The 14476-nt window shown below is 38.2% G+C and overlaps 1 protein-coding gene across 2 annotated transcripts in view; it reads left to right on the top strand.

The window, feature by feature from the left end:
- The window catches only part of trim66 (tripartite motif containing 66), a 189039-nt gene that overhangs the window by 134394 nt on the left and 40169 nt on the right, over window positions 1–14476 (top strand). The window contains exons 1-7 of one of the 2 annotated variants that reach the window (XM_073049541.1): window positions 776–812; window positions 3660–3801; window positions 8895–9027; window positions 9392–9508; window positions 9759–9873; window positions 11554–11700; window positions 12607–12721. In XM_073049541.1, the coding sequence (XP_072905642.1) occupies window positions 804–812; window positions 3660–3801; window positions 8895–9027; window positions 9392–9508; window positions 9759–9873; window positions 11554–11700; window positions 12607–12721 (778 nt within the window). In that variant the 5' untranslated portion in view covers window positions 776–803. Of the gene's footprint in view, window positions 1–775; window positions 813–3659; window positions 3802–8894; window positions 9028–9391; window positions 9509–9758; window positions 9874–11553; window positions 11701–12606; window positions 12722–14476 lie in introns of those variants that run through there. The other variant, XM_073049540.1, reaches the window with a different exon arrangement.

Below are 14476 nucleotides of genomic sequence, written 5' to 3'. Positions count from 1 at the left end.
CACAGGTGTAATGTTACTGTGCAGTGGGCACTATGAAAAATTTCTAACCATGACTTTATAAGATTTCAGTCACTAAACTCTAGCAAAAGAAAAGTTGGTTTAAATGAGAAGAGGGAAAAATGTTAATTACTGAATAGACAGCTGAGGCCTCTAAATTACTAAAATTATGAATAGAGTTGCCAGTGATATAAAACCCATAACATTTAATCAGGGGAATTGAATATTGTAGAGACAGGTTCACCAGATCACCAGAGGATCATATAAGTGTCAGTCATAGTAGCTTTCGTTATACTTAAAAGAAACACTTGTCAGTCATGACTCAGTTGATTGTATCCTTGTCTCATACTAGAAGATCTGAAGTCCTACCCAGGGATTTGAGCTCAGTAGGCTGATTTACCACATTAGTGTTGCACTGTCAAAAGGCCTCTTTTCACCAGTGTATATTGTGAAATTTGTGAACTTTACAATGTGCAATGACACACATGATAAATAAAGAGAACAAAAGAAACTATTATATTAACTTTATATATGTCTATTAAATAGTTAAGTTAAAATAAGTAGTGCAAAAATTTTTTTTTAAAAAGTAATGAGATAGTGTGCATGTCCATTTAGGAATCAGATGGCAGGGGAAGAAGCTGTTCCTGAATCACTGAGTGTGTGCTTTCAGGCTCCTGTATCTCTTTCTGAATGGTAACTGTGTGAAGAGGGTGTGTCCTGGGCGGTGGGGATCCTTAATGATGGACACCACCTTCCGAAAGCACCACTCCTTGAAGATGTCTTGGATACTATGGAGGCTGATACCCATGATGGAGGTGACTAATTTTACAAGTTTCTGCAACTTACTTCGATCTTGTGGATTAGTCTCTTCCTGCTCCGTCCCCCCCCTCCCCTCCCTCTGAGGCAGCCAGTGAGAATGCTCTGCACAGTACATCTGTAGAAGTTTCCAAACCAAATCTCCTCAGACTCCTAGTGAAATATAGCCACTGACTTGCCACCTTTATAACTGCATCAGTACGTTGCGTTCAGGTTAAGTCTTCAGAGGTATTGACACCAAGGAACTTGAAGTTGCTCGCTGTCTCCACTTCTGATCCCTCTGAGGATTGGTTTGTGTTCCATCGTCTTGTCCTTTCTGGAGTCCACAATCAGCTGTTTGGTCTCGCTGATGTTCAGTGCAAGGTTGTTGCTGTGACACTGCTCAACTATGAACATACTTCCCAAGATATTTCTGGTCTTGTGCCCCATTTTTGAATTATGTTTTTCTCATCCTCCTTACAGAAATGTAACACCTTACATTTCTCCGCATTATATTTAATCTGTCATCAACCTGTCCCTTGTCTATAGCTCAATGTCATTTGCTGTTATCCCCAACAGTTCACCATGTCTCCAAGTTCTGTGTCATTAGTGAGTTTTGAAATTGTGCCCTGCACACCATAAACCTTGAGGATAGAGGCATTTTGGAACTTGGCAATGGAGCACCAAAATGTTGATTGGTAAAAGGAAGATAAGATCCGAATGAACTGATAAGGAACAAAAAAAGATAAACTGGTTCTATAGATTACTCAAGTGATTGCAGATTGGGGGGGTCTCTTTAAAAACAGGCAGGAAAATTTATAATGGGGAATAAGGACACTGAAGAAAAATTAAACACCAGTGACGCTATTTGGAATTGTGATGAGGGGAAATTTCCTCACAGGTGGTGCATTTTTGGAAATCTGAGTCCTGGAGGGCTTTGCGGACTTGGGTCATTGAGTTCAAAATTGGGATGGATCATGGAGTTTCTTTAAATGGCCAGATGGCTTAATACTTGTGTCTTAATATATGTTATGAAAAGCATTGTTCTAATACATGACAACACTGCTGTTACTTAACCAATTTTCTATCTAATCTGTTCCACCTCTATTTTCCCCATAAGAGTCTGAGTTTTAATCTTGTTGGCACTCTGCCTTAGTGGCACTCTGCCTTAGTGGCACTCCAGTTCCTTTGAAAATGCATAACCACATCAATAACATTTTCTTTATCAATCCTTTTATAATAGATCATCAACAAAGGTTAATTAGATGTGATTGGCTTTTACAAATTAATCCTTGCTTTCTTTATTCAATCCACTTTATCCAAAAGATGGCTAATTCCATTCCTGTATATAATTTCTAGAATATTCTCCACCACCAAGTTTAAACTGGTTTTATTATCCCACATCCATATTCTTTAAGCACGAATTTAGGTTTGCAATTTTCAAGAAGCCAACATTTAACTGCAACTCAAAGGGAGTTGTCACATTAATGTAGATGACAGCCTGCAGCCTGATTACCTGTTTTTGTGATGATTGTGGGTTGAATGTTATCTGCCCACATAAAAAGGTCATATCAAAGACACTATTCTGTGAATACTCTAAGGCCTGAGTCAATAAGAATGTTTAGGCAAAGGAAACGTACATTATCATGAACACTTTGCTTGTTTTGCCCTCCTTGCCATTTAAGTGAATTGTGCATTTGATATCCTTTGAGTTCAACTGGAAAAGCTGCTGACTGGGGCTTTCTAGTAGTACTACTGTGTAGAGGAAGAACATGTGACTAAGCTCCTAAAAGTCATGGGACTTTATTTGCTGGAATGGCAAAGAATTTTTTTCAAGTTTAAATGTGTTTACCAGCACTTAACAAAATTAAAACAAAACGGATAGTTGTTAGACTTTATTTTCTTTATCTATCTTTTTTAAAATATATTCGTTCTTTGGAATGTGGATTTCTCTGCAAGGCCAGCATTCCTGGAGAAAGTACTTTCACAGAGCTGTTGAGTAGGGAGTTTCAGGTTTAGATGCAAAGCCAGTGGACTGAGGATGCTCCGGGTGTGGAAGTGTTCCCATTGACCTGTTGCCCTGTTTTTCTAGTGGGTCATGGGTTTCAGAGGTACTGTCGGAGTGGCCAGGGTAAGTAAATGCAGGCGTGCTGTGGGGGTGGTGAGAGTGGGTGGAAGGAAGAATGACAGCGGTCTTGGCTGTTCTGTTCATGTGAAATTAATGAAGGGTTATGAATCTTCTACTGAATTGCAGTTAAATTCCATATATTAGTCGTAATTTCATTTTGATCTTAAATGCTTTCATTACAGATTCTATTAAAAATGGAAACATTGCATCCAACAAAAAATTGCTCTGAGCTACTTAGAGGGAAATTTAGCTTCCAGTTCTTGAACACCTAGAGGAGGAGGAGCATATAATTTTGTTGTACTGTTTTAAAGCAGATCTTCACTAATATTGTTGTTCTGACCATTATAGCATTCTATTACAATGTACTGTTTCCTGTTGGTCAGCTGAATAGAGTACAGTGGTTTTTTTTGAAGCTGCTGTCTGCTAACATTCTGAAGGAAGTCTGCAATTTTACGTATGAAAGGACACTTCACACCACGTTTAGGAGCTAGCAATGCAATGCAATATGTATGCAATAATTTAATTTTGAGGAAAATATGTCCTGAATATTTGCTTGCATCCCTGAGTTAAGAAGCTGCTGACAATAACTCTCTAGATATTAAGTCTGTGAATAGTAACATGTAACATGCTGGTGCTTGGAGTCAAGGATGATTATATGGTAATTTAAACTGCTTTTAGAAGATGTGACTTCAGCTTTTGAATTAATTAGCTGAACTTGGACTTTGTTTATTTTTGCCAGCGCTGCTCGGAATGTGAAAAGAAGCCAGCCTTCAAGTTCTGTTCAGACTGCAGTAAGTGGCTGTGCAGTGCATGTTCAGAAGAGCATTTGCATGGGAAAGATACGAAGCATCATAAGCTGTTAACCCCAGAACATGCTGCAGGTAAGCTATTGTGAACCACAAAGTGCAAATGGTCCAGCAAACATGTTCAATTACAGGAAATGGCCACAATCATTTTGAGGGTGTGATTCTATCAGTTAGGTTGCTTATACTTGGAAGACCATCGTGACCTGAGAATTGAGCTTATCAAATTGGCAGTGTTGCCACCTACTGTAAGCCGGCACAGTCTTGTGCAGAGGCGCGGCATCGTCCTGTGGCAAAGGCCTGGTGGGGATAAAGGTCAGCTGAAGGCCTAGCTGTCATTCCACTTTGCAGTGCAATCCATGAGAAAATACCACGTGTTAATTGCTGAAGGAATGTCAGTAAAGGAGAACAGATGCTCATGTAAAATAATTGAAATGATATGGCTTATTCTAAAGCTCCTGACTGAAATTTTTTATCTATATTTTAAAAAGTTTTTTTTATGAATAAAGTACATTTTTGAAATGTACCATGAGAATGCTGAAATTTCCTGGTGGTGAGAAGCCAGCTGTATGTCTTGCTGACTAAAAACAGAATGTAAATGGGGGAAACACCAGACACTGCACTGGGATATTCTAGCATTTGTTCATAGAACCTAACCCAGTGTTACAGTATGTTGAAGTATGTGTTGCCCTTCACATTGTGGTTAAAGTATTTAAAATTAAATTATGGTATAAACATTATGATTAAAGTTTTTGACTAAACTCATTGTGCTGAAAATTTGGTTCTGAGGCATCTATTCAACTCAATTTTTATTTTGTCTGGCATAAATTACGGCAAAATAAAGGTGTGTATATTCTACCTTTGCACTTGGATCACTGACCAGACCAGTGTGAACTACAGCTCTTGTTCCAGGGGTATTTGGGTATTTTCAGTGCCACATTCCCAGTTACTTTGAGAATGGATTGCCTTAAACTTCAGATGAGAGTTATTGATCCCAGCACTGTTAGACATCAATTTGCACCATTTGAGAAGACTTAAATTATTGGAACCATAATCCAGTGTTGCAGGGTATGCCTGCCCTCTTCCTACTGAGACCTACTGAGTTCTTCCAGCATTGTGTACGTATTCTTTGATCCACAGCATCTGCAGTTGTATTTTTGTGTGAAGAACAGACCTTTCCTGCCCTTCAAGTTGCACCACCCAGCAACCTCCAATTTAAACTTGGTTACATCTATATCAGAATGGATATTTAGACCGTGATATAGCGGCAAACCTAGGCTACTCAGCCCATCAAGCCTGTTCCATCGTTTACTTTCCTTCTCAACCCTGTTCTCCTGCTTTCTGCCTGTAATCTTTGGTGCCCTTACTAATCAGGAATATATCAACCTCTGCTTTAAATATACCTAATGGCATGCTCTACACAACCATCAGCGGTGATGAATTCCACAGATTCACAGAAATTCCTCCTTTATTCGAAAGGGATGTCTGCTATGTTTTGTAACTCCAAACATAAAATTAATTGAACGAAAAACATGGAACAGGGATGATGCGTGTGTACTTTGTTCTTGCTTTAGTGAGATGCACACTTAATGACGTGGCATGATGACGTATGCCATTCATATAATTTTGCATATAATCCATAATGAATAATTTAAATGAAAAGAATGCTTAATCAAACAATATATTTACAATATTACTCAAATACTAAAATATTAAATACACTATGTATATTTTATATATTATAAAATATATATACTATATATGATATGTAGAGGTAGGTGAAACGTTGTGTCTGTGAAACAATCTTAGGTTCTGGGGTCTCTTCCGTTGTGCCTGTAAGATTTGAGTCTGCGACTGCAGGAAGTGGTTCTGATAGCCCTGGACATTTTTCCTCAACTGATTGATGCATCATCTCCAGGTGATGTCAAATGCAATCTCTACTGTTCAAGAGAGTGGCCCAGTTCCATTGTTAATCTTTCCAAGGACCCACTTTTGATCACCTCTGTAGTCCCTTGCCAGGACTGCTTATCAAGGAGTGAAACTCCTTATTTGTGGAGCCTTCAATTTGTCTTGGTGGTTTGTCCTGATACTCCTTCTGAGATTGGGTCTGAGAAGATCCAAGAGAGAGCACAAGGGCTGACCCAGGAACGGCATAGCTGGTGAGCTGTTGCTTATGGTGTGGGCTGCATTGCAACATGCAAGGAGGAAATTGGTGAGCTTCTAATTCAGTGCCAGTGTTGTGTGTTCTGCTGACATTGCTCGCAGCGCTTTCTTTAGACTCTGGACAAACCTTTGCATCAAGCCAATTGTGCTGGGTGATATGGTGCAGATGTAGTATGCCTTTATCCATTCTTTTTCAGGAGTGATTGAAACTGTTCCGCAACAAACCGTGGTCTTTTGCCATTGATCATATGTTGAGAAACCTCTGTTCAAGGACTAATGTCCAGAATACAGCCAGTGTGCAAACCTGTAGTGAAGGCTATTTGGAATGTTTATGACTATTTTGTAATTGCATTCACAACTACCAAGAAATTTGTGCCCGTGAATGGTCCGGCAAAATCCCCATGAGTCCTCTGCCAGTGCAATGCAGGCCACTCCCAGAGAGTGAGAGGTGCTGCTGTTGGTATCTTTTGGACATGTTGGCATCTTGGACAGTGCATGGCGAACTGCCCATCAATCCCAGGCCACCAGGCCAACGCTTTCACTTTGACCACACCTAGATGCTCCTTTAGCTCCCATCTTGGATTGTACAACTCTCAATGCCCACATAAGGCAACCTCCATCAAGGGCAAATTCATCCCAGTACTGGTAAAAATGGGGAAATGCAAATGCTATGGGGAGTTCACTTGCATCACTCATAATGTGAGATGTGAATGCATTAGGTGAGGCGTCACAGGGAAGCTTCATTGGACAATGCGGATCATAATGTGTGAGTACAGTGTTTGACGTCACCATTTCCTTTATCTTTTGGAAAGCCACCTCACAATGCTTTGTCCACTGCCAGTTCTTCCTGATCTGTAGTCATGAGCTCAAGGGATGGAGCACAATTGCCAGGATTGGCAGAATCCTATCATAATAATTGACAAATCCTAAAAAGACCACAGCTGTAACATACCGTTTGGCCTCAGAGCATCCACCACTGCTTAAATTTTCTCAGCACACTTGTGTATTCCTTGTGCATCAACAGTTTCTTCCCCCAAGCTATCAGACGACTTAATAACCAGAGCCTGGACTGTGACCTTACTGTCCTATTGTCCTGTTTATTATTTATTGTAATGCCTGCACTGTTTTGTGCACTTTATGCAGTCCTGGGTAGGTCTGTAGTCTAGTGTAGTTTTTATTTTCTGTGTTGTTTTTTTATGTAGTTCAGTCTAGTTTTTGTATGGTGTCATGTAACACCATGGTCCTAAAAAATGTCTCATTTTTACTATGTACTGTACCAACAGTTATGGTCGAAATGACAATAAAAGTGACGACTTGTACTTGATACTTGATTTAAAGAATTCACACTTGTGCTGTGCTCTGAGCCCATGATCTTTGAATCTTTTTAACACTGTCTTGAGGTTTTGGAGATGCTCCTTGTTATCCTCACAGTTACCAATTATGTCACCCAGGTAACACTGAGCGCCTGGGTATCCTTGTAGCACCTATTACCGAAATGCATATCCACACACTTCCCTGCACTGTAGAGTGAGAAATTTGGATATGATTATTCTAAAATGTTGAAAAGTTAGAATATTGAACTGAACTAAATTAAACATTCCTAGATTATTTCAATGACTCTGTGGTTTGATATTTTATATTCTATATTTCTCACTCATTTTGTTGCCATTTGCGCAATTTGTTCCTTTTTGTGCATTGTGCGTTTGATGTTTTCTTTGAATGGGTTCCATGTTATTGGGTTGTTTCATGGCTGTCTGTGGAAAGACAGATCTTAGGGTTGTATACTGCACACGTACTTTGATAATAAATGTACTTTGAATCTTTGAATTGCACTTAAGTTATTAAGCTGCAAGTTAAAGACAAATGGTATCAAAATATTTTTATTTAAAATTGTTATGTACACTAGAACCAAAACAGCAAAGAAGGTTTTGTTAGCTAAGGAGCATCATATCATGTTACATAGAGTCAGTTTCAGTATTAACTTTCTGAGCTGCAAAATTTACTTCAAACTTATTGATTTTGCATTCATTATACAGTGTACAGATGTGTAGAAAAGAGAGCTGAATTCAGTGCTCTTTCTCTGCCTTGATTCCTGCTTAGATTATTTGAGCTTCTCTTGATTTATGATGTCATCAATCCACTTTCATTGGATTTCTCCCTTGTAGAAACAAAAATATTTAGTTTCCAGTTCGGGTGTATTGACTTCTACATAAACATGTTTACTAAGTAAAATTAAAAATTGAGATTAGGTGCATTCGTCAATATATTTCTTGTATAAAACTTGAGCATTTTATCTGAATACCTTTGTAAATATAAAGGTGCAGAAGTTGTGATGCATTTCATCTGTTCAGTTTTGGAAGCAGCATCACTAAGATAAATTTAAGATGTAACAAATTTGAGAAGAACCAAAATATGCCTGTGATTACACAATGGTGCAGAATCTCAGTAGCGATCAATGGCAACGAACATGGACGTAGTTTAAATATTATATGCTTGATGATATGAGCAATTTTGTGCCTGATTCAAGTCTTTTTTCGGAAAAATACTCTCTGGTTTCAACTTGAAGATCAGCACTTTATTCTCAGCATGTTTTTAGTGGGAACTTTTTTCAACTGTTTGTACAACAGTTTCCTTGAATTTCTTAGTTCAGAAATGCTGAGTACTGGTTTGACTTGCTGACACTTCACAATGAGTCAGTGGAAGGGTTGGGTGCATATGGAGAAAGAGCAGTTGCATCTACAAAGTAGTTCAGCGAAGAGCTACACTCTCTTGAAAAAAGGTAGCAGGATAACAGAAAATGTTATGGCAGGTGGGTATTCAGAAAGGCGATATGGGATACGACTGCTTTCTGTCAACAAGGAGACAGTCGCCTGCTGGAGCTAATGCCTTGTTTGCCCTTTAATGTAAAATCACTTTTTAAAAGTTGTGCCAAGTTAACAGATATCTTTCAAAATGTGTATACATTCTGGTGGTTCAGTCTTTTGAGCACTATTTTATCTAACCTGCAGGTAGTGAGAGTGAAGTCAGTGAGTTCACACTGCTCTGTCCTCTTCACACCAAAGAGCCGCTGAAGTTATTCTGTGAGACCTGTGATGTGCTGGCTTGCTGGAATTGCCAACTAACACAACACAAAGAACATAGGTAAGGTGTAAGAGAATTAACGATCGGTGCAATTGAACATGTAATTAAAAGATTATACTGTTCCAATATTCCTATCTTATCAGTTTTTGTTTTAACTTTCAAAAACCCTTTCGTATTAGATGATGCCCCTTTTGAGGTAAGAGGCAATGTCTTTACCTGTGTATTAATGGGGATGCTGATATCAGTTTTGTAAAAGGCATAAGCATTCTGCAGATGCTGGAAACCCAGAGTAACACATACAAAATGTTGGAGGGGCGGAGCAGGTCAGGCAGCGTCTATGGGGAGGGAAAGACAGGCGACGATTCGGGCTGAAATTTCGTAAGGAATTTTGTAACTTTTTTGTAAAAAATAATTTTACCCACAGTTTCAAATATCTGGAAGATATTTTACAGAATCAGAAGGTAACTTTGGAGGAGCTGACTCTGAAAATGGAAGAGAAAAAAGTCAGCATGCAGAGTTCAGCAAAACAAGTACAGGACAGGTAACATGCTTTGATTTATCTTAGAAAGTCTGACAATGGCAGCAAGAGTTAAATTACCAAAATAGTTTTTCCTCATGAGCGTGTGGGGCAAAAAATTTTGACTCTTTGAGTATTCGTACAAAATCATGATCTGTAGAGCTTTTTAAAAGCATTTATATTAAGTATTAGATCTAATGTATTGTTTGTTCAGTTCAACCAATGTACTCTTGTTTCAAATACATTTTTATTGAAATGAAAATCTGGTTTGCAGACTAAATGAAGTAATGCAAGTGCGGAAGAAGGTGGAAAATCAGATTAAGATGGCAAAGATGATCATGATAAATGAATTAAATAAACGAGTAAATGTTCTGATGGACCAGGTAGAGGTGAGTGCACTGTGTAGCAACATATCTACTTTCGCTTCTACAATTAAAAAAAAAATCTTCACTGCAACTTTTGCACATGTCCTTGAAGTCAAGGGGAATCCAAGAAATATTCTGATAGGTTTGCCTTTGTATATAAATGATAGTGTTGCAAATCATTTTTATGTGATGTACAGTTAGAAGGTTTAGACTAAATGTCATGAGACAATTCCCCACATTTCATTTTAAATTGTTTTGTGTGTCAGACAGGTGTTCTTCATTGCATGCAATTACGTATTTGAATTAAACTATTAGTTAAAGCAGGTTATAATATCCATAAAACTTCTCTCAAAATGATTTCAATGATTCCCCTGAAAGGTTATACAGTTTTTGCTTAAGATTATTTTGTGCTTTGTTTCCTTCTGAGCTTGAATTCTCTCAGGGCCAGACATAATTTATTAAACAGGCTGGTGAGTAAGCAGGCAATTTGCTTCACTATCTAGGTTTTTAAGTGAATCCAGAGCAGGTATACAAGGGTGATGCAGGGATTGGTTTATTTTCTGATATTTTTGTTGTAGTTGAGGGCTCAAATTGCTCTTTTTCTAATATTGAAGATGCAGGAGAGAGCGACACAGCTGCATTTATGCCGTTGCAAGCCTGATCTCTGTTGTGTCGGTTAGGAAGCTGATTTCACCTGTACATTTTTAATTCTCTGCAACTGTTGGTTCTGTTTCTAAAAGAAGTAAAGCAGAAATCTAGGAATTGTGCAGATCAATTCCATAACCAAAACAGAAAGATATAAAGCAGCAGACTGCTATTCCTTGAATAGAACATTTTGGAAGGACTGAAGTTGACCTCAGCCAGAGTATCACTGTGCAATGATTTGGACAGAATAGAACGTGGTACCATTCAAAGTGCTGAAGCAACTGCATGAACCCAGTCTTGTTTGCCTCTATGTAGAACTGTAGGTAACTGAAAACCTGCAAAATCTTGCATGAGAAATGAGCTTCATTCAAATCATTCGGCTCCAGACAACCTTGTATATTTGATTACGATAGTCAGCCCCTTTGGCTTGCACTTTGCAACTTAATTCATCCCTGTGATTCCGTGGCAAGGATTCTGGTGTAAGTTCTCTTAATTGTATTCAACCAAAGGTGGAGTTAACTCATTATGCAGGTAAGATATCTTAGCTTTGAGCTCAGCATCTGTGTGGATATGAGGCAAGTGAATTTAGCACAAATATGCACTAGTACCTGTCCATTAATTAGTGTTTCCCAGAAATATCATTCAACCATACATGAATATAGCCAAATGAAACAGCATTCCTTTGGGGCCAAGGTGCAAAACACATTACACACAGCACACTGTATGTTGCACAAAGCACAAATGATTATGGTTTCAGAAAACATATAGTCACAAAGTAAAATCAATAATAATATAGCCCTAGTCCCTGAGAGGCAGGACTGTAGATTGGTGGTGAGTTGTCTTAGTTCATTTGTTCCTGATGAAGATTTCATTGCAATCAAAAACATGAGAAAATCTGCAGATGCTGTAAATCCAAGCAACACACAAAATACTGGAGGAACTCAGCAGGCCAGGCAGCATCTGTGGAAAAGAGTGCAGTCGATGTCTCAGCAGGACTGGAGAAAAAATGGAGTCAGAGTAAGAAAGCTGTGTTGGTGATAAGTTTTTCCTTTTGATTAGAGAATTACAAATGAGCGGAGGCTTAAATTGGAGCACCATCTTCAAGCAGTAATGGGATTATGCAGACAATTGGAGCATGTGTTAAACTTCATTAATTGGGCAGTCTCCAAGAAGAAAAATATCCCATTCTTGTTCAGCAAGGAATTGGTAAGTATGTGTGCACTTAACAGAAGGTCTGTAAAATTATTACACGATCTAAATCAATTGGGAAAGTGGGACAAGGAATGGCAGATGGAATTCAACTCAGACAAATGTGAGGTGTTGCAACTTAGTAAATGAAAACAGTGCAGGATATTTTCACAGTAAATGGCAAGGTCCTGGAGAGTGATGTAGAACAGGGTAACCTAGTACATAATGCCCTGAAGGTGGCAATATGGGTGGACAGGGTGGTGAAAAAAGGATTTGGCACACTCGCTTTCATTAACCGGGAGTTGGGATGTCATGTTACACACTTGGAGTATTCAGTTCTGATTGTCTGAATTGAAGGATGTCATCAAGTTAGAAAGGGGGCAGAAATGATTCAAATGGATATTTCTGGAACTGGAGGGCAGCATAGGTTGTGACCTTAGAGGGGTTTATAAAATCATGAGGGGTATAGATAAGGCATTGGCCTCGGTCTTTTTCTCAGTGTAGAACATATATTTAAGATGAGAAGGGGAGAACATTTCAAAGGGGTCCTGAGGGTAACTTTTTCAGAGGAGTTGTGTAAGTGGAATAAGTTGTCAGAGGAAGTGGTAGCAGAAGGTATAATTACATTTAAATTATACCTAAATAGGTACATCAATAGGAAAGGTTTGGGCAAATGTGAGCCACGTGCAGGAAAATGGGACTAGCTCAGATAGGTGAGGGGGATTAGTTGGGCCACAGGGTCTGTTGCTGTGCTGTGTAAGACTGATTCTACAGCACTTTCTGGATCCTAGCATTGTTAGCAAAGTAAAGGGGTAGTGGTGACCAGCTTTTAATTAATATCAGTAGAATTTAGACAGCAATATATTCAATATTGAGCCAATTTGGCTATTTTGCAACTCATTTGAATGTTCCTTTTTTTTAAAGATCATGTTTCAGATGCGACGTTTACTGGAAACACAGTGCAATGCAGATTTGGGGACCTCCCGAATTCATTTTCACTGGGATTCTGTCTCGTGGACTAAAAAACTCGCTTCTTTAGGTAAGGAAAATTTTAAGTGAAATATTATGCTCTCCGTGCTTCCTTAAACAAATACTCATTTTGTATTCTTTGTTGGAGATCTTCGAATATTGAGCAACAAGTTCCTAGAAGAAATCTACATGAATGTGAAAATGGCTTCATTTTAGGATATTTGTTAAGAACGGTTAATGATTCAATGCATTTTCCAATATTCTGTATATCTATGAAGGGCCGCAAAGCAGTGAAGCTAGTAGATGCGCTTCTTGACACCCCCCGTGACTTGGGTTCAATGTCATCTGTTTGGAGTTTGCCATCGTGCCTGTGATCATGTGGGTTCCCCCACTGTTCCATGCGCTGCGATGTGTGGGTTGGTTTCACTGTAAATTGCTCCTGCTCTGTGAGTAGTAGAATTTGGTGTGAGGTAAGTATATAGATGCACAGGGTAAATGGGTTACAGATGCGTTGCCTTCATTTTGTGAATTTTAATGTAAAGTTTTATTCAACAAGAGTTATACGAGTGGGGAAATACTTCAACCGATAGAGTGGTTAATTCATCCATTCTTACTGGCAGGTCACTGGTAATCTGGACCCAATAAATGGTTACTGGTTGATATTTTCCTAGCATACTCTATGTATTCTATGATGAAATCAGTAAGTTTAGATAGATTACAGCTTTCTGTTGGAGGAATTAACTGTGACTGAGAGATTAATTTCTCAAGTTTAACATGGTTGAGATGAATCTGTCATCTTTGATGCTTCAATGGAGATGCCCCTATTCCATAAGATCTTGAGAAGAGCATTGTCAAATACTATCTACTTGTCCGCTTGTAAGTAACTAGAGGGATACAAGTGAGAATTTATTTCAGAAATGTGAACATAATTTTACATTTCTTCTCATGAATAATCGAGCTTGAGATTTTTTAATACAACTTCTGTTGATAATTTAAAATAGAATTGAGCAAAAGGTATAATTTGTTTTATAATTGAAGGTAAATATTTTCAATTCTGATCAGAATATCAGCAACCTATAGCTGTTTGTCTGTTCTGAGATTTTATACACCTTTTGAAGGGTTTTTTCCTTTGATTTCAGATGAGTATTTTAAGACATATAGCCAAGCATAAGTAACAGTTTTGACCAACAATAGATTTGAAAAAAGTTCTCTTATTTGCAGAGAGACCTGTTTTGGTTTGAAAAAACATGACCTCTAATTTAATAAAAAAGTATATCTCCATCCATTTAAACAAGCTCCATCTTTTCCTCTCCATATTCAATTTAGAGCTTCATTCTGAATTCTTTCTGGTATTAACTGTAGTGTTGTACATCTAGTATTGTATTTAATAATTGGGCAAAGATTGGATAGTTGGTCATTGCTGAAGGTTACTTTCTTGAGAAATTTCTGTCATTTCTATCTGTCTTGAATTCTGGACCTGGTAAATATAGTTGAAAAGAAATCATTCCAGACCACTTGGTTAAATGTTTTTTCTTGTAGTGGGGTAGTAGGATTAATTCATGAAGCACAGCTATGTTTTACACAAGGATCAGCTTATTAGTAATTCATATTTACTGTGATACGTACCACTTGATAGACTGATTGGGAAGGGTGTAATTTCTATCTGAACAGCTTAAATTTGCAAGTATTGTTACTTTAAGTTTTTTTGTTCTATACTGGAAGCTTCCATAATCTGGAGGTTTTTTTCCATAATTGAAGCTTTAAGGTTTTTGATAATGGGTAATGCCTTTTCTCTTTAATGTAATGACACTGATGTGACTACCTT

Source organism: Hemitrygon akajei, chromosome 6 (assembly GCF_048418815.1).
Source record: "Hemitrygon akajei chromosome 6, sHemAka1.3, whole genome shotgun sequence".
Taxonomy (NCBI): Eukaryota; Metazoa; Chordata; class Chondrichthyes; order Myliobatiformes; family Dasyatidae; genus Hemitrygon; species Hemitrygon akajei.
Note: the sequence above shows the minus strand (reverse complement) of the source record. Positions and strands in the feature narration are given on the sequence as shown.